The sequence below is a fragment of the Amyelois transitella genome, chromosome 12 (genome assembly GCF_032362555.1).
Source record: "Amyelois transitella isolate CPQ chromosome 12, ilAmyTran1.1, whole genome shotgun sequence".
Taxonomy (NCBI): Eukaryota; Metazoa; Arthropoda; class Insecta; order Lepidoptera; family Pyralidae; genus Amyelois; species Amyelois transitella.
In genome coordinates this window covers 5,260,163-5,280,458 of record NC_083515.1, presented here as the reverse complement: position 1 = coordinate 5,280,458, position 20,296 = coordinate 5,260,163, and the positions used below count along the sequence as shown (strand labels likewise).

The 20,296-nt window shown below is 32.4% G+C and overlaps 4 protein-coding genes across 4 annotated transcripts; 2 read left to right on the top strand and 2 right to left on the bottom strand.

Moving 5' to 3' along the window:
* The first annotated feature begins 619 nt into the window (after window positions 1–619).
* LOC106142678 (ribosomal L1 domain-containing protein CG13096) lies at window positions 620–2,879 on the top strand. Its single transcript, XM_013344537.2, has 5 exons — window positions 620–1,118; window positions 1,208–1,346; window positions 1,737–2,163; window positions 2,258–2,411; window positions 2,752–2,879. Exons 1-5 carry the CDS (start codon window positions 748–750, stop codon window positions 2,816–2,818), a joined length of 1,158 nt encoding a protein of 385 aa, XP_013199991.2. The 5' UTR covers window positions 620–747; the 3' UTR covers window positions 2,819–2,879.
* On the bottom strand, window positions 2,871–5,045 carry LOC106142677 (nibrin). The gene has a single exon (XM_013344536.2). It carries the CDS (start codon window positions 4,903–4,905, stop codon window positions 2,989–2,991), a length of 1,917 nt encoding a protein of 638 aa, XP_013199990.2. The 5' UTR covers window positions 4,906–5,045; the 3' UTR covers window positions 2,871–2,988.
* Window positions 5,046–6,276: 1,231 nt separating this feature from the next.
* Window positions 6,277–11,750, top strand: LOC106142462 (WD repeat domain phosphoinositide-interacting protein 3). The gene is made up of 6 exons (XM_013344221.2): window positions 6,277–6,494; window positions 6,587–6,868; window positions 6,976–7,127; window positions 7,956–8,159; window positions 8,660–8,897; window positions 10,036–11,750. Exons 1-6 carry the CDS (start codon window positions 6,428–6,430, stop codon window positions 10,137–10,139), a joined length of 1,047 nt encoding a protein of 348 aa, XP_013199675.1. The 5' UTR covers window positions 6,277–6,427; the 3' UTR covers window positions 10,140–11,750.
* A 1,467-nt stretch (window positions 11,751–13,217) lies between these two features.
* On the bottom strand, window positions 13,218–20,206 carry LOC106142461 (translation factor GUF1 homolog, mitochondrial). The gene is made up of 11 exons (XM_013344220.2): window positions 20,038–20,206; window positions 19,759–19,945; window positions 19,335–19,457; window positions 18,575–19,088; window positions 15,494–15,704; window positions 15,145–15,276; window positions 14,660–14,775; window positions 14,211–14,443; window positions 13,892–14,020; window positions 13,563–13,646; window positions 13,218–13,347 (listed from the first exon to the last, which is right to left on the bottom strand). Exons 1-11 carry the CDS (start codon window positions 20,103–20,105, stop codon window positions 13,222–13,224), a joined length of 1,923 nt encoding a protein of 640 aa, XP_013199674.2. The 5' UTR covers window positions 20,106–20,206; the 3' UTR covers window positions 13,218–13,221.
* Between the last annotated feature and the right edge of the window lie 90 nt (window positions 20,207–20,296).

The window sequence follows — 20,296 nt, the reverse complement described above, 5'->3', positions numbered from 1 at the left end:
TATTCCCGGTTGGATCCTCACCGCTCTGGGGAGGAGCCCGGGGTATGCCTTTCATCATGGATCCTGGACTAGGTAAGTCAGGTTTTTACACGAAACGACTTCCGTCTGACATCCGCAACCTTTGCAAGGTTTTTTCATGTTTTCTCTCACCGTTAGACGGAAACACATTAAAAATATAAGTACCTGGGTAACCGAGCGGTGCTTGCTGAACAGAATATTTCGCTCTTATAAATAGTAAAAACATAAATAAACTATCTTTTACTAAGGATCGAACCTGGGTACTTCGATGTGTAAACCGAACGATCAGATTTTATATTAACTGTTTTAAACTTGGAGTAGGTATAAGTATGGGTAGCTAGGTACTTAGTAATTATTGACGTCATGACTAATTGTTTTATTTGTCATGTCCTATTCATTTTTGTATTGGTGCCGAGAAAAACACTGCACTATTTTTTTCATTGATAATTTTATTTACTTTTTTAAAAATTTAAAAATCATTATCTAAGACATTGATGTATGATTACGTCCTTTGCCTTACATTGGTGAGATAGTTAAAAAAAAAAGATAATATGACACTAGAATTGACAATCCTAACATCAGTGCTACTGAATGACAGATATATAGATAGAGTAGAGGCGATAGAGCAATTCACGTGCAGCGGTAACCTAAAACATTTTTTAATTACTGTTTTTTTCTTATTAAATTAGGTTATTTCTGACCATATCGTTAAATCAGATAAGACGTAGAATGGTTTCTGTAAAGCAACCTTTACCTAAAATGCATTCTGAGAAGATGAAAAAAAATAAAATTAGTAAACCAAAGAAAACCCCACTCATCCCTAAAAAGAAAATAATACCCTTGCCACAACAAACGAAAATTCAACAAAGAATTGTGGATATCAAGAAATCAGAAAATGAACCTAAACTTGTTGAAAAAAAAGTGAAATTCGTTATGCCGTCTAAATACATCTCTGACAAGTTGGCAGAACAGTGTTTACAAGCTTTAGACAAATTGTCTGCCGCCACTAAAAATAAGAATACACTATTTAATGAAGAAACGCAAATATTTGCTGAAATCAAGTGCATCAAAATTCAGAATACCAGAGGAAATATCAAAATGTATGTACATATTCAATATGCTTAGTTTCCTTCACTTTCATTCAATCATAGTCCTGATGAATTAATATATTTTATGGTTTTATTTTTAGTGTGCTTCCTCACAGTACTGCTGCATCAACTGGTGAAGTATGCTTGATAGTTCCTGACTTGAAAAAAGGCAAAAAGCCTGATCATGAACCTACAATAGATCATTGGGAAGAAATATTGAAGAAAGCAAACGTTACTGCTGTATGTATCCAAATTCTTACTATTAACAAAAATGTCATTACTAGAGATGAGGAACCTTCAATTTAACATTCCTGTTTTAGCTTAGAACTTTTTAATGCCAATTGGGTTTTATTTGTCACAAACGAAATACAAATAATTCACTTTAAGATATTTGTGTGCAAGAATGGATATGGCTTCATAATTTCTGAATCAAAAACATTAATGGTTACATAACATAACATAAAATCACGCCTCTTTCCCGGAGGGGTAGGCAGAGACTACCTCTTTCCACTTGCCACGATCTCTGCATACTTCCTTCACTTCATCCACATTCATAACTCTCTTCATACAAGCTCAGCGGTTTCGGGAACTTTTGACCTGACCCTTTACCAGAAACTTTAATGGTTACAGGTTAAAACAATACTACCTATGAGACAACTGAGAGTTGAATATGACCAGTTTGAGTTAAAACGCAGACTGATGACTCAACACGACTTTCTTATGGTGGATACCCGGGTCCTCAACCATGTATCTCATGTATTGGGGAAAATGTTTTTCAAAAAACATAACATGCTGATACCAGTCAGAATTAATGGAAAAGGAGATATAAAGAAGGACATCGATATTGGCTTGCGGTCTGTTATGCTACGTATGAATGAAGGACATACATCTACTATTGTGGTAGGACACACAGGCATGCCACAAAATGAACTAAAGGAGAATGTTATGTCGTTGGTAAATAGTCTGCGAGAAAAATACCCTGGCGGTGAAGCAAATATACGTTCACTCTCTTTGAAGTTGCCCTTATCCCTGTCCATACCCCTGTATGTAACCCTGAGTAAGTAATTGTTTTCTTATTACAATAATAATACAGTGTCTATTGTTTCCCTTAGTGTTTCAGGTTCACTGAATGTACTATTTTTGCATTGCAGGATCATCAAATTCAGTAAACCCACCAAGACTGGTACACAAAAAGCCCAAACATTTCTCAGAGGTAGAAGATGAACTCTCAACAATTCCTGGCAGTAGAGTTAGAGTCGCTCCTGATGGCACTGTACATGTGATTAAATCAAAAGATGGGAATGAGTAAGCAAAAACAAACTTTTATTTAATTCTTGTATCTACCCTGTAAAAGATGTGATGTGTGAATGTAACTTTTATCATAGGTATTTATGGATCTGACTCAAGTTCAAATCTACTAATAATTGAGCTATAATTTGACATAGATTTTGATTAACCTCAAGAGGTATACATATATAGAGGGAAGATAAGACATATCCCTTGACAACATTAGTAGTACTACAAACAACAATTAGAGTTACAACTCTTGCTTGCAATATCTTTATATTGTAGTTTTTTCATGTTTTCCTAACACCTGTTATAAATTTTTCATACAACATGTATTTTATAATAATAAAAATTACAGGTCTAATAACTCAGGAGAGGAAAGTGAAAAAGACAACATGACAGAGTCCGAAGCAGAAGAAGAATGACTATGTGATATAATTAAAAAATGTGTTTCTGATTTCAATAAAAAAATATCTATTATGTAAGATAATCTTTATTTTATTCATAACATGAAATGTAGTTTTGAAAGTATACTGGCAATTACACCTAATTGTATTCAATTTGTTGAGTGTGATATTAACATGAACATATTTATTCAGTACACCTGAGAACATGATTCATCTCTTCCAGAGATTTGTTGATTTATGTGATCATCTGATTTAGATGTTGAAATAACAGACACTTGCATTTTCAAAGGCCATACTTTCTTAAATTTCTTAAAATTCTTTCCTGCAGTATTTCTTTCAGATTCAATCAACAAGGGCTCCTTTTTAACAATCAAGTCATTATTAATGATTACTATTGTAGTGCCCAAATCCAACTTATTCATTCTACTGTCCAAATCATCATCTTGCTCTTTTTTTATTTTGTGAACAGGATTGCCATTTAATTCCAAATTCAACTTCATTAATTCTTCCAACCTACGGCCTCTTAATGCAGAAATATCAATCTTTTCCTCAACTTCTTTTTTAATTACTATGGATTCTTCCTCAGCAATTTCATCATTGATCTCCATACGAGATTTTTTTTTCATGTTAAAGATATTGTTAGTTGAATCTTCATTGGATTTTGTTTTATCATGAACAAAATTAAATATATTGTCTTCATCATCTTCACCAGGTTCGGCATCTTGCTTTCTTTTCTGTGGCTTCATTAGATTTAATTTCTTTCCTACTCCATTATCTCGATTGACAGTCTTATTTGTAGAGGGGCTAATAAAATTAAAGATTTCATCATCAATTTGGGAAGCCCCTGTCATCTTCTTGTTTGGTTGCTCATCATTAATATCTTCATTTTTCCTTTTATTATTCTTATTGTTAAGCAGTGATCCTTGCTCTGAAGCAAATTTCTTATGAGCATTTTCGGTAACATCATTACTGTGCTTTCTTTTGAATAAATTGTTAGATGTATTGTTTTCATCTACATTTTCTGATGTAAGGCTTTCATTTATGACAACATTTTCTTTTTTAGACACACAGTGAGTTTCTTGTGACTCTTGGACCAAAACATTTGTCGGCATTTTTTCTTGTTTGGGAGTTTGTTTCATAACTTCAGAGGTAAAATTAAAATTAGGATTACAGTATTTTTCAGTGTTGCAAAACAAAACAGCCAGGCCTATTTCTGCATCAGCAATCACTCTCTTGTTATTATTCTTCAAATAATTAACAATTTCATTAACTTGGTTTGCCACTATTTGTGATTCAGTATTAGTGATGTTATACTGAATTACAATCACATCCTGCTCACATAACATGGACTTAGTCATTTTACATTCACTCAATAGCATAGGAGTACCACAGCTTTTAGTAAGCACTGATTTATACATTTCAAATTGCTTTTTTGAAAAGAAAACTATTTTTTTATTGCTAAATAAAGATCGTCTTCGTATATCAGGATTAAATGACACTATTTCTTTATTGAGAGTAGATTCAACAATATTGGGGGTGTAGTTTTTAGGATCTGGTAAAGGTTGATTTGCATCTACAGCTGCTATGCAATGGCTCCAAAATTCTGTCGTGACTATGTGCGATCCCTGTACAAGCGCCAAAACAACTTTGATAGTCAAGGTTATAGCTGGCATGGTGAGATAATAACAAAAATCATCCCATTCATTTTTTAATATTCCACCAATCTTATTCAAGCATGACTTTAGGTTTTGTAGACTTTCTCCTTTTAATGTAGACGTGCAAGTAACGAGATTTGCTGATTTAACAGTCCATAAGCTGTTTAATTTTCCAAGTTTGATAACGTCTTTCGCTTTCAGTTGTATGGGCACGTTACTGTCTATTTTACTGGTAGAATTATTGACAAACGTACCATATCTTGATCCCAAATCGTGAAGTATCAGATGATTTCCTCCATTATCTAGTGTAGCATGCTTTCTACTAATCGATGCATCATCAGGAATCGCAAAATTGCACATCTGACCATCCACACTTCTACCTATAATTATTTGTTTAAAAGGCAATACATATATAACCCTTGAATCATTATCAGATGTTAAATACCACATTCTTACTGGATACAAACGATTAGAGTTTGTAAAAATTATAAAACTTGCATTATTAACAAAAACACAAATGAATGAAGTGAACCTACGAATCGAATAATAAACCTAAAAAAAGCCGCAACGCCAACCTTAACTCTAGTGTTGCCAACTGCCTCTAATGCAAAAAGCTTCAATTAAGTTTGACTAGAAGGCAGATTAGCCAAGAAATATTTTTAATAAAATCAAGGGAAAAATTAACCTGTATATTTTTGCGTTTCAGCGCTTAATCTGGCACTTTTTTAAAGACTCAAATTTCTATAAATTCTTGAGATAAATTTTACACATTTTACCTAGTTGGTAAAAATTTTAGCTCTTGTTTTTGGCAATTCTTAAACACCGATTAAAAGGAAGCCTTTAAAATACCGATTAAAGGCAAGCATTTTATATAGGTACTGTGTGGTTCTCGGCACTAATATAAGAAAAGGAATAGGACCACTCCATCTCGTTCCCATGGATGTCGTAAAAGGCGACTAAGGGATAGGCTTATAAACTTGGGATTCTTCTTTTAAGCGATGGGCTGGCAACCTATCACTATTTGAATCTTAATTCTATCTAAAAGCCAAATAGCTGAACGTGGCCTATCAGTCTTTTCAAGACTGTTGGCTCTGTCTAGCCCGCAAGGGATATAGACGTGACTATATGTATGTATGCATTTTATATACCGATTAAAGGTCGTTCGGCCGACGTTCAGTATCAGTGAAAAATTATATTGTTTCATACATTTTGTATAATGGTATCCATACACGTCAGTGACAGCAACGTCCATCGTCGATCGGTCGTTACCATGTCGTAAGCAATCGTCAATACTACTACTAGTGACTCACTCACTAGTCGTCTGCACTGCATGTTGTCATGGCTTTGTTCGATCATTATAACCGTCGTGTCTGCGACCGACCCTAAGTCGGTCGGTCCTTCGATGTTCCTCAGGCACAAAAAAAAGCTATACTATATATTATTTGTTTCATGAGAAGAACAAACAAAATGAAGAAACACATTTCCATTTGAGTTAGTTTTGCGATTAACAATAATATTAAATTACAATTACAAAATAAATTACATATTCGGAAATGTATTATTCGATAAAATTACGTAGGTACTCATGTAATAATAACGCAAAACGAAATACATTGTGTTTTAACTTTATACACAAGTATGACAGTAACAATAAACACAACATTATTTTTAAAATATCATAGTTATAATATTGTATCAAGATTGTTTACCTCTATTAAGTACTAAAAACCGTACCGTAGAGAAATAAAAAAAAATATTTTTAGTTTTTTGTTCTTGATAGAATGTTGAATGAAATCTGTGAAGATAATATTACATTAGTCATTAGACATTGTGTCAGTCAAAATGTCAAACAAATCAAATTGTCAAGTTGCCGCAAGTTCGTGCGACGATGGTGAAGTAAAAATAATTTGATAAAATTGTTTTCTAGTGTATACATGTTTGTTTCATAATTTTCAAGCAAAAATTTTTAAGCATGGATTTATCAGAAGAGAACAATTTCGGAAATGGTTTATTATATGTCGGTTTTAACCAGGATCAGGGTAAGTAGTGCAAGGTGAAGGTGCATTGTTTTGTTTTACTTTCGTTAAAATTATTTACTGCTATCTATTCACTACATCGCAACAATTTTTAGGCTGCTTTGCGTGCGGAACGGAGAATGGATTTAGAGTGTTTAATAGTGACCCACTTAAGGAAAAAGAACGCCAAAATTTCGCTGAGGGAGGATTATCTTATGTAGAAATGCTTTTTCGATGTAATTACATGGCCCTCGTTGGTGGTGGAAAAACCCCAGTATATCCACCAAATAGGGTCATAATATGGGATGATTTAAAAAAGGATTCCGCTATTTCACTTGATTTCAACAGTCATGTGAAAGCTGTGAAACTTAGAAGAGATAGAATTGTGGTTGTTTTGGGTAAGTAAAGATTGATTACCTACTACAAGTTATGATTTAACTCAAACGTTGACATTCTATTGCTTTATTGGTAGAAGAAAATTCATTAATAATATTTACTTTTGTAGAAAACCTGATTAAAGTTTACACATTTACTGCACAACCGCAGTTACTGAATGTGTTTGAAACCAGCACAAATCCGCGCGGACTTTGTGTTGTTTGTCCCAATAGCAATAATGCATTATTAGCATATCCTAGCAGGAAGACAGGACATGTGCAGGTAAAGTTGATGAGTATTTTAATTGAAAGTGTTGTTGTATAATTAAACTTCTTAATGATAAAAATTAAAGAGAAACAAGGCAACTGCTTTTAATTAATATTTAACAAGTCAATTCACAATTTTCATATACAGTGTAAACTCCATGTAACGTCACTCGATTTAACAACAAACTCTCTAAAGCGTTGAAATCAATTGGCTTTGGTTGGTTTAGCTTGTATTCCATACAATGATACACTCTACATAGCATTACACCCACTCTATATAACGACACAATTGAGTAATAAAAAGTAACTTTTAAGTTGCTAAAATTAGTAAAAACTGTGCACCTGTGTAAGTTTTTTTGTCGCTTTATTATCCTAGCCTAACAACTCGATTGTCGGCATCATTCATACGGAGCTTTTTAAGAAATTCATTCTTTTGTTTACAAATTGGGATTGCTTGCACATGTAGACCATGACTAATAAGTAGGAGTCATGGACTACAACGTTATCATATTCTTAGTTGCTCACAAACTTTAAAACTGTAAACATGGCTAGTAAAAGAAAATCGATTCTTTTTATGCACATAACTACTAACACTAGACTGAAATAAACTTTTTCTTTTTCTAATTCTGATTTTTTTTTCCTCTCCATTTAACGACCACTCTCTATAACGCCATAAAATGCTAAGTCCCTTCAGTGTCGTTATATAGAGTTTACACTGTACTTGTTTTAACTGCTTACTTACTACAGTAATTACTTACTACAGTAAAAATACTTCTTTTTAGTGAAAGTGAAAATTTATAATGAATCATTAGGTTTATGAGTATGATAATTAATTTTATTATAGTTGGTGGAACTGAATAGTCATGCGAGTACCAGCTCGGCACCAGAGGGTCATCTGATAACTGCCCATGAAGCCCCACTCAGTTGCCTAGCACTGAATGTTGGTGGAACTAGACTTGCCACAGCATCAACTAAAGGGACACTTATAAGGGTGTTTGATACAGTTACTGGACAAAAACTAGCTGAACTGAGGCGGGGTGCACATCAGGTAAAAAAAAAATATTTTAATGTAAACATTTTTTGCTTAAAATTTGCTAATTCTAAGAAAATAACTCTGTATACTGTTTCAAGGCAATGCCATTGGCATTTAGGTTCATCAATATTTTATTATTTTGTTACAATTTATTTATATTAATATTTTACCCACTTATTTTGTTTGTATTTGTCATATTTATATCTAGTTCAAATTAACAGACTGTAAATTTGACTGCTTAAATGAGAGCATAGAACAGTTGGATAAGCTTTTACTTTTTTAATTTTGGAAAAGATAATATGATCTTACAATTTAAAGGTTGAAAACAGTATCACTTTGAAAAATAATAATTGTTATACCTTACCAGTTTTAAATTATTGAAATATCACTTTTAATATTAATAATAATTAACTTATAGCAACTTACAACAAGGTGTGCCTTAAAACTCCTATCAAGCAAAAGGTGAGTTTAAATTAAAACAATAAAATGTCAATTATATTTTTTCTGCATTGCAGGCAACTATCTACTGCATAAACTTCAATCACACAAGCACCAATCTTTGTGTTACATCCGATCATGGCACTGTGCATGTGTTTAGCCTCGAAGATGAAAAATTGAACAAGCAGTCAACCTTGGCAACCGTAAATTTTTTACCAAAGTACTTCTCTAGTAACTGGAGCTTCTGCAAGTTCACTATTCCAAACGGACCACCTTGCATCTGTGCGTTTGGTGTTGATAAAAGTTCCATTATTGGTAAGTTCACTTTGAAATGTGTTGCTTGGATATCACAAATTTTTTTTTTCATTAATAAGCTGCATCAGGAGGCACAGTCCCTGCCAAGAAGGGCCAAATAAAGCGCAAGGGCATCTACCTTATCTCGAAAAGCTGTTGTTTTTGATCTTATAATAAAACTATCTGTTGCCCGCGACTTCGTCCGCGTAAAGTTCGAGTTGAATCTTAATCATACAGTGAGATACAGATAGACAGACAAAAAATGTAAAAAAAAATCTCGTTGTTTCAGTCAAAATATTAAATGTACTTGACTTAAGGTCCTATGTCCCCTAGCTGGGGCAGAGGGCATCCACAGTGCGTCGCCATCCCGCTCGGTCTTGAGCTTCGCGTTTTATTTCGCTCTAAGTCTTATGTACTTACAGACAAAATATTTTTACCGTTTAATTATATGTAGTATTTTGATTTTCAGTTTTTTTTAAATAAAATACTCAAACACAAAAAAAAAATTTTTTAATAAAAAATAATATCTTGTTTTTGTTAGGACTCGAACTCGGTCCGCCAAGTTGACAGTCTCACGCGCTAACCACTGGACCATCGAGGTCGTTGCGGTGGTGTCGAAATTAGACTACATACATATAATATATAGATATTATATAATAATTAGTGCAGTGTGTGAAGTGAAGCATAAAACCCTAATTAATATCTACACATATCTATACATATAATAAAATAGTAAAAATATTTTGTCTGTACATTGAGTATTTTTGGCTGAAATGGATAGAGGGACACTTAGAATGAATAATAGAAAGCAAAAATATTTTTTTTTAATTTCTTGTCTGTTTGTCTGTATGTATGATCACGATTATCTCCGAAAGTACTGAACAGATTTACTTCAAATTTTCACCAGTTGCATTGTTTTAACTCAGAAAAAGTTCCATCAGTTCCATCAAAATCGGTTCACTAAAAAAAATTTTCGACATTTGAATGAACTCAAGGCATGAGTTTGCCTGCAAATAAGTTACGAAATTTAAAATTCATTATACGACAGCATTATACCTATAACATATAAATATAAGTGAAAGGCAACTAAGGGAAAGGCTTCCAAACTTGTGATTCTTGACCATATGTATGTGATCACATTTACAATTCTTTGTTTCAGTTATCTGTGCTGATGGTTCTTACTACAAGTATAAATTCAACGAAAAAGGAGAATGCACTAGGGATGTTTATGCACAGTTCCTGGAAACATCTGAAGACAGATAAATTATAAACTTATTTAGATTGATGGTTTAGAGAACTTGTCTAGTATGTGTTGATTACTCTGAATGAATTGGCACTTTTTGTTAAAGCTCGCTGAACTTCTCACTCATATGCAGCAATTGTTTTGTCATTTTAAATTGTTTTTTCTGTATAAGACATTAAATATTTTATGTATTGTATGTAGAGTGAGAACTTATGGAGAAATTTATTTACTTGCTGCGTTAGAGTTCTAGCTTTATTTCACTCTTTGTTAGTTTATTGCAGAAATATTGATAGACGAAAGCCTCTTAAACAGAGGCATGAGACTAGTGAGAATCTATTAATCTTCATGATTGAAATCAAATTTTTTATAATGAAATAAATATTTCATTTTGTAAAAAAAAAATGTAACAAGAAGGAAAAGCAAAATATAGTTGTGAAATAAGTCATAAGTTTTAAGCGATCTCTAAATTTTCATTTTCTTTATCAGTATGACTGAATTGTATATTATACGCGAGGATTAAGATCCTTGTTTGAGTTTAGTTTGTTATGATATTATGGGTGGTAAAATGTCATTAAAGCCAAATAAATGGGATAAACTGACAAAGGAGATGAAATGTATAAAACTGTTAAACAAAATTATATCAGATGAAGATAATATTTGTAAGATTAACTGAGATGATTTTGTAAGTTTCACTTACCCAATAGGACAACAGGGACAAAATCGTCCCATTTGTTAGTAGCATAGACAATATTTTGAAGTATTTCTTTTTAGAATGGTGCACTATTACTAAAACTAATAAATAGCCAAGGTAAATGTGTATCTTGTTATATTTTAGTAGGTTTTGAGAAAACAGCCTTTGAAATTTTTGTGGAATTAATGTTTTGTTATTATTTCAATCGATAAAATGTTGTTGTAGTTCAGATATTTCATGGCAATCAACTATATGTAGGTACCTACTCATTTACGCCTCACTTACATACAGCTTAGTGTGAAAGCACTCATATCATAGCAGTCTTTATATTTAACTTATATTGACCATATTAGTTAATCCAGAGAAATAAATGAAAAATATTGAATGGAAGAAAAAAATAATACTAATCTGTTGACGAAAAAGCCAAAGAATATATTAACAAAAATTTCACTATAATCAAACTATTATATATCAGTATTCAGTATTTCATTAACAAACCGAACATATCCTGACTATATAAAAAAAAATCTCGCTCGAGCAACCAAATTATCAAAGAGAATTATAAAAAAATATATAATATAAACATTGATCAGCATGTTTAATATTCAATCAATATTATTGATCGATTGATTATTTAAAAACTACTAAATAATGCACCTTCTACGTTTTCATTTTAGGCCCTAAAGATTTTTCTATGATTAAAAATTATAGCAGTTGTATGCAAGCAGTTTATTTAATGCCAATATTTTAAATATCACTTTTCTTAAGGATATTTTTTTCTTTCGTTAAGCACCAGCAATATTGCACTCCATTACTTGAACCTACTTTTAGAATTGACATTGAGTTATCTAATGTAGGTAGGTAATGATCATACATGCTGTTCGGGGTATGTCAAAATCCCGGACATTACATTTCAGTATTTACGATGCCCATACATAACGTCAGTAATATTGACTGGTCGAGATACCTTATATCCATTTAACGTACATTTTGTTTTGAGCAAAAAAGTTAAAATAAGTATAAATTTTTAAATCTTAATTCTATCATAAAGCCAAACAGCTGAACGTGGCTTATCAGTCTCTTCAAGACTGTTGGCTCTGTCTTCCCCGCAAAGGATAAAGACGTGACTATACACATATAGATGTACCTATATATGTATGTATGTTTTAAATAAGCTATGAACAGCCTTAATGGTTTTCCTTCAAGAGTTGAACTGTTTTCAATGTACCTAATATACACGCTGTTCGACGTTCGTTGAATATTTTTCTAAGGAAAGTTTTATGTTTCCAGTGATATGTACATTGAAATTACCATGAAATTTTAACAAAACATACAGTTTTACCAGTTTATTCCAGTCTTATAATTGGTTAAATTAAAATAGAAATATTTTGGCAAAAATGTCATAAACCTATTGATACCTACCTACTTCTAAAGAATTCCCATGAAGGTTAGTATTATTTGGAAATAAGCAAAAGTTCGTTGTTCCGTTGGAAAAACAGGCTACGAGGGAGTCCGCGCTATATTTTTTTCCACCTCACTTAACATCAAGGGTGAGAAGCAAATGTGCAATTTCACTCGAGACTCCAAATCGTGCTTTCACATATTTATTGAGACAACACGATTTGGATCTCGTATTTTGTGGGTTTCTTGAATACAAGCGATACAATTTTTTTTATCCCATACGAGCAAGGCAGCCAATAGTCCCGAAAGGACTATTGACATTAAAAAACATTTTATTACTTAATATAACGATCGATGGATCCATTCCTTTGTATGTGTTAGACTATTAACTGGAATATTTTAATTATACCTATCTTTAAACCTTTTGCTTTGTAAATGACACGTAGTTATTTTGTGATGTTAACCATACAATGACCCTATTATACATATAATCAGCATTTTTAATAAACTATTATATTTTTATAAATTGTATTTTGATTACTAAACAATGAATTGACGCCAAAAAGGTACTTGCTCCTTTTAATACTTATCTAATATCAAAAAGAATAGCTAAGGGAAAGGCTTATAAACTTAGGATTCTTTTTGTAAGCGTTGTATTACGCTACTTATACAGCTAAACTTTTGCTTTGTCTACTCCGCTAGAAATAAAGACGTGACTATATGTATGTATGTAAAATCGTAGGTATATTAGTTAAGTCATAATTTACATGTTAAATCTTGATAAACATATTAACACGTCTTATCCCTTATGGGCTTAACCAAAAACATCAAAAATCTTAAAATGATTGTTAGGCCATATTCCCAAGTCCGTAGAAATTTAAACTAGGTTCACTTATAAATACATTTGTAAGCGGAGATTATTTTAATAAAATTCAACTAAAAAAGCTATAAATTATTAATAGCTATAAATAAAATCTTCGTAGCAAATAAAACAACTAAATATTCTCAATTTATTTTTTTAATATGTCTATGAAGGTGTTTCGTGGAATTTTAATATTTGCGACGCTTCGCATCTTCTTTTTACCCTCCGCTTGTTGTTTTAGTAACTTTTTCCTACGAGTTACGTCGCCGCCATACTGAAAAAAGTGAGATGTAAGTGTACCTAATGTAGAAAACTACATTTAAATAATTTAAAAATCCAGTAGGCCAGTGTTTTGTTTCTACAATGCAGATATACCAAAATGAAAAATATCTATTCTAACACAGAGGTGTATGTGTGCGTTATTTTTTATGATTATTCTTACGTAAGCTACAAACTTTAGTTAGACCGAAATTTTACTTTAATACTTACTAATTTAGCTGTAACATCCTTTCTGTATGCCTTTATAGTTTCTCTTGCCAATACTTTCCCACCGACTACAGCTTGGATAGCTACCTGTAAGAAAACAAAAACGATGTTACATTTATATACCTACATATAATTTGTGTTAAGTACATAATCTGAGATATATCTGAATTCTGACATCTTTACAACTACGCAGAACAATTTGTGCCATGCAAAGACTTTGAGACCTTATTTCTATAAGAACTAGAATATACAATGTGGCATTTCTATCGTCTTATATTATTCCGATGGCTATGGTCTAACTAAGCAAAATAAATGATAATATTTATTCTTACCTGCACCATTTGCCTTGGGATCATTTCTTTTAACTTCTCAGTCAGTCTTCTGGCATTATAATCTACCCGGGTGATATGAGTTATTGTGGACAGTTCATCGACCAATACACCATTCAGTAGTATATCCATCTATATGAAAATAAATACAAAGTTAATTAATACATATATAAAACACGCTAAAATCTTGTAATTATAAATAGTTATTAAACTTGACATTTTACAAATTTTTTACTAATTATAATAAGATATCTATCATCAACGGTTGAACAAACGTGGCATTTTAGATACTGAACTCAATTCATACATTATAAAATCTTACCCTAACTAATGGGCTCGGATGAAACCCGTGGTCTTGGTAATCGAAGCTAGCGAATCCAGAAGTTATGCTTTTAAGGGTATCGTGGAAGTCCACCACTACCTCCGATAGCGGCAATATGAATTGCATCATGGTCATCTTGTCATCAACAGCGTTAGAAGGCAGTGGAGTTCCTCGTCTATCGATGCATAGTGTTGTTACCGCACCGATATACTCTACTGGGGTAATTATAGTACCTAGAACATAAAAATATAAATAAGAATGTTGGGAAAGGGGAACGATCAGGTCAAGAGTACTCTAAAAGCGACGAACCCAGTCTACTTTCGGTTGGTCTAGGAAAAATCTTTGGAAGAAGCAAAGGTATATGTCCAGCCATGGCATTCTTGATAAATTGACATCATCACATGTGATATATTTTACTTACAAGGCAAAAGAAAATATTCAATAATTACCTATAACAAAAGGTTCATAATATTCTTCTATGTTGCTTGCGTCTAGTAACATTAAAGGATTCGTGATAAGAATTTTATCAGTTCTATGTTGTTTTATCAACTTGGCACCTTTTATTCTGAAAAATATTAATAAAGTTTGTAATAGAAGGTCATAAAAAGCACAGCCAAGTGATGTGATAATGGACAATTACGTTAATGTACTGTTTCTATAATTATGATGTGACCCAGCCTTATACTATACTTTAATTTCTAGCACTTGAAGGAAGAAACTACTTGAGATGAACCCTAAATCTGCTTTCGATTCTGCAGGCAACACAAAACGACTTCCGTTTGACCTTCATGACACTTGAATCTCAGATTTAGACTAGATGAACGTAGCTATTCCTTCAGATACTTCAAAAACTACATGGGAAATACTAATAGGACTAGCTTAGCTTACAACCAGAAAAAAACATTGACCTATGAAGAAAACTTTTGTTCCTTACTTGATCTTATAAGGCACAGAAGGCGCTGTGAGGATGGCTTCAGCTTTATATTCCTGAAGCAGGCGCTGAGTGAACACGTCAAGATGGAGCAGCCCCAGGAAACCAATGCGCCACCCTTGTCCCAATGCTGGACTGCAATAATCAATAGGTACAACATACATAATTAAATCATACGTAACTTGTTACCACTTTTTTAAATGGTTTAGTTCTTTGTTATGCAAAGGTACAAAGAATATTTTTAAAATTTTCATGGAACATTAATAGTCATATGCGGTTTCCGTATTTTTTTTTTTTGTTGTATTGTAACTATATTGAAACTTTAAAAAAAAGCATCTCTAATATAATTTACCTCGAATCAGCAGTAACAGACACAGCGGAGTCATTTAACGCTAACTTCTTTATTGCATCACTGAGCAGTGTATGCTGCGATTGGTCTGCAGGGAAGACGCCAGCGTATACCATATGGCGAATTGGAGCGGCTTCTGTCGCCTTGTCACTCATGACATAGTCTGCGGACAAGAGCTGATCTCCTACCGACCCGCCGCCTTTAGGGCCGCAACCTACAAGCACAGAACTCTTACAGTCCATTTATTTAGTACAGAAAAACCAAGTCGGTTTTTTTAGAAAAATACATTTAAAAATTATTTTTATACAGAAGACATATAAAAACTAAATACATAATAGATGTAAAAAAAAATAACTGTTGCTAATATGTAACCATACATACAAGTACATTCTTTATTTTGAAACTGTATTTTTCAACAAAAAGATACATTTAATAAAGAATTCCACTATAGATGTTGATGTCAACTTGTATTAAAAATGAAAACTGACTTCAAATTAAATCACTCTCAGATATATGTGGCCGTCCAAGCGAAAAGGGCCCACTGAGCACTTTCTAGTTTCCGAGATATTTGAGATTTTGTGAAAAAAGGTGGAAAATTGGCATTATGCGATTTTAATGGATTTTAATGCAACATGCAATGGGCTACATTTTCGTATAATAATCGTCTGTAAATAACGAACACAACGTGAGAAAATTGCAATTATATGTTTAGTGAAAAGGGACCAGTTATCAACACTCTTTAAATTGAATGATTGAAATTGAATTCTATAATGATAATGAGTTAAATAACAACTAATGTCGATGTTTAACCAACCACAAAGACATCTACTGTCAACAGCGATATTTTATAATAGAGATTTTTTGACTAACGGTGTCGCGCCAAATGTCCATAAGTCACGAAAAGCTCCTTACAATTGTTATAATTTACAAACCAGAGCTGATGCAGTTAATTATATAAAACAGTACTCCAATGATAATGGTTTAGTTTTACCTGGCCGTCTACCAGGTCACCGATATAATTCTGATCTAGTAATACTTCCTTGCAGTATGACCAAATCATACGTTTATAAAACATATTGTGATTCACTAATTTCACTGAATAATATTCCTGTTGGTAGGAGTACTTGGTACGACATCTGGGAAACATTTTGCCCAAATGTTGTTGTGCAGAAACCGAAAACTGACATTTGCGCAGTTTGTCAAAAACTCAATCAAGTAAGAAACGGGTCATATTTTTGTCCAAAGCGCAGGTCAGAAAATATTTGAGATTTAATTCTGACTTTTGAAACCTGTAATAGGTTAATTCTTTTTTTTGTAATGTGTCGTATTAATGACTTTTAATTCATTAATTTTTGTTCTTTTGACGTAAATTTAATCTGTTTTTGTATTGTCCTACGAGTAGTATATCTATACTAATATTATAAAGCTGAAGAGTTTGTTTTGTTTGTTTGTTTGTTTGTTTGTTTAAACGCGCTAATCTCAGAAACTTCTGAACCGATTTGAATAATTCTTTCACTGTTAGATAGTCTATTTATCGAGGAAGGCTATAGGCTACATTTTATCCCGGATTTCCTACGGGAAATGTCAACAATGCAGGTGAAAGTTGAATGAGTCAGCCATCTGCGAGCTTTCCACGCGAACGCTGCGCAAACCAACAAAGATATAGTAAAACAATGTACTAAAGATGTGAAGTACTCATTTTTTGCCACAAAAAAGTCCGCGAGAGCATATATCTATCTCTTAAGGTTTACTTACAATAACCACTTTTATGTTCATTTTTTAAGATTATTTTTTCATTATAAACATAAGTTATTTTGAAACCAATTTTCTTTAATTCAGTATTAATCCTTATCCAAATAAATATGTTTATAACTTTCGGCTTTTCATGTAGACTAAAATTGCCATTTATAGTATATAAATCAGACGAATAGGTTTTGAGATATAGTCGTTATTTATAAGCAATTTGCAGCGAAACATTTAATACGGCGAACCAGCGTTCTTTCTAATACGCGTGACCGCCTGACTATAATTGATAAAGCCGAGGAGGATGTTTGCAAAAATAAATATGATGCCCAAAATAACTATTCCAGGCGGACGAAGTCGCGGGCACAGCTAGTTCTTAATAAATGTGTGTTACAATGTACGCGAAATATAACCTAATTTTGGTCAACTCGACCCATTTCCTAAACTTAACATAACTACCAATTAGTTTTAAGTTTTTATTTTTTTATTCAATAGTATTGCCATAATAAAAACTAGTCGATTTTATACTTAATATATATCTCTATTATTATAAATAAGAATCTATGTAACTGACATCTTGATCTCTAGCTATTACAATTTAAAATTTTATTGTATTCAACTGGGCCCTTTTACTAAACTTATTATAAAGTTAGTTTTAAGCTTCTATTTTTTTATTCGATGGTGTTGCCATAATAATAACTAGTCGATTTTATACTTAACATATTGTTCTATTGTAATAAATAAGAATCTATGTAACTGACAACTAGATCTCTAGCTATTACAGTTTAAAATTTTATTGTATTCAACTGGGCCCTTTTACTAAACTTATTATAAAGTTAGTTTTAAGCTTCTATTTTTTTATTCGATAATGTTTCCATAACATTAACTAATTGATTTTATACTAAACATATTGCTCTATAATAATAAATAATAATCTATGTAACTGACAACTAGATCTTTAGATAATACAGCTTAAACTTTCAATGCCTGTTTCCCAACAATTTGATTTTTGTAAGTGTGAACTTTGAAATTTTTTTATTCCAAGAAATGTTATTATGATTAATTTTTTTTTTATTCCATATGATCAACCAACTATTTAACTATCCAAATATGGCCTTAACTCAATACCACCCAAGTGGTACCTTTATGCTTGGACTGCCACATATTTATACTGAAATAAGTTTCAATCCCAGCGCAGCCACAAGCCACAGTAAATTGAATTATTTGGATGTTGACTCACAGAATTTCCAAATAACAATAAGTTTTACCAAGATGTAATATTTTTTACTGAGCACATTAGACACATGTTATAGACAAAAAACTAAATCTATGAAAACTTACCTACCATAACAACTTGTCCAGCTATCGCTTCTTGAACAGGTTCCTCATCAGGTCGCAGAAGTGCCAAGAACTTAACTGTGTGCTGCCTTGAATCTGACCTCCATCTTACATGCTGACCTATCTGCACTTTGCCAGAAAGTATGTACGCAAGACATAAAACCCCTCTATATTTATCATGCCAAGTATCAATAATTTGAGCTTTGAATGGGCCGCCAGAATCCACTACAGGTGGAGGAATCTTTGAAATAACAGCTTCTAACAGTTCCTTAACACCCCAACCTCTTTTGGCAGATATACTCATCACCAATTCAGGATCAATGTCAAAAAGGGATTTAAGTTGAGACTTAACTTTTTCGGGATCAGCTCTGGGTAGATCTACTTTGTTCAATGTGGGTATGATGACCAAGTTATTTCTTTTGGCAAGAGAGTGTACTGCTACAGTCTGTGCTTGAACACCTTCATTTGCATCAACTAGAAAGATGACTCCTTGGCATGCTGTTACACTGCGAACAACCTAAGGAATAGTATAAGAGCTATTTAAATACTTAATCAAGGCTAAACCAAAGTGAATGTAATTTGTATTTATTTTTTTAAATGTAGAAGATTTGAACTAACAAATGATCTTCTTAACAAATCATATTTTTAATAAGAGTTTAATATTAAAGTACAGGAAAATTAAAATAAGTAAAATTATGTACAGGATACAATTAATTCAAGCAACAAACTAAAGAAATAAACATCATGTTTTACGAGTACTTGCCTCATTTGAAAAATCTACATGTCCAGGAGTATCAATTAGGTTTAGAAGATAAGTTTCCCCCTTATGTGTATAGTTTAATGATGCTGTCACAGCTTTTACTGTTATTCCTCTTTCCTTTTCTACCTGGAAACAGAAAGTTCACAATGTCAGGCTCAATAAATTTTATTTAGGGAACAAAAACCATTTAACCCACATTATTTTGGATTGAGTAAAACAGAAAAATAATATCTATAGATGGATTGTAGACGATTTTTCTTATTATACCCGTATCTTATCTTCATTTAGGCGATGGATGGCAACCTATTACTATTAGAATCTCAATTCTAATTACCTAAGCCAAACAGCTGAATGTGGCCTTTCAGTTTTTTTAAACTGTTGGCTCTGTCTATCCCGCAAGGGATATAGATGTATGTATGAATTATACCTGTAACTTATCAAGAACTTGAGCGTTTTCCCCTCCAGGTTTTATGACCCCGGTAATTTCAAGAAGTCTGTCGGCTAATGTACTTTTTCCATGATCGACATGGGCAACTATACTGAAGTTTCTAATCCGTTTTAATTCTGGAATATTCCCTTTTCCGTCTGAACTGCTCATTCTGCTTACTATACATCTGTAACATATTGTTTAACGTTCATTATATTATTGTCCAAAGATTTGAAGTGAATAGTGCTGTTAAAAGCTGTATTCCTGTAGCTGTATTACCTTCGATATTTTTTAATTATAGCAGATAGATAAAGTTTGTGAAAATTTCTCACAGTATTAATAATCATAACAATTTCTTTAATTAATTGTATTAATTAAGACTTTTTTATCATTAATTAACCTCAAACACCTAGCCAGACCAGGACGAGCCAAGAGAACAGCTGACTGATTCAATAGGATTTCACATTCATTTTGAACTCAGTTTGGCATTGACAGCTCATTCCAAATAACACTTACTTTTTTTGTGGGTGTAGCATAT

Coding starts and splice junctions, on each gene's coding strand:
- LOC106142678 (XM_013344537.2), top strand. CDS start 748: ATGGTTTCTGTAAAGCAACCTTTACCTAAAATGCATTCTGAGAAGATG. Junction 1,119..1,207: donor ACCAGAGGAAATATCAAAAT/GTATGTACATAT, acceptor TTTTATTTTTAG/TGTGCTTCCTCACAGTACTG. Junction 2,412..2,751: donor AAATCAAAAGATGGGAATGA/GTAAGCAAAAAC, acceptor TAAAAATTACAG/GTCTAATAACTCAGGAGAGG.
- LOC106142677 (XM_013344536.2), bottom strand. CDS start 4,905: ATGTGGTATTTAACATCTGATAATGATTCAAGGGTTATATATGTATTG.
- LOC106142462 (XM_013344221.2), top strand. CDS start 6,428: ATGGATTTATCAGAAGAGAACAATTTCGGAAATGGTTTATTATATGTC. Junction 7,128..7,955: donor GGAAGACAGGACATGTGCAG/GTAAAGTTGATG, acceptor ATTTTATTATAG/TTGGTGGAACTGAATAGTCA. Junction 8,898..10,035: donor TGATAAAAGTTCCATTATTG/GTAAGTTCACTT, acceptor TCTTTGTTTCAG/TTATCTGTGCTGATGGTTCT.
- LOC106142461 (XM_013344220.2), bottom strand. CDS start 20,105: ATGATTATTAATACTGTGAGAAATTTTCACAAACTTTATCTATCTGCT. Junction 15,277..15,493: donor TCTGTTACTGCTGATTCGAG/GTAAATTATATT, acceptor TGATTATTGCAG/TCCAGCATTGGGACAAGGGT. Junction 14,021..14,210: donor ATCCGAGCCCATTAGTTAGG/GTAAGATTTTAT, acceptor ATTTTCATATAG/ATGGATATACTACTGAATGG.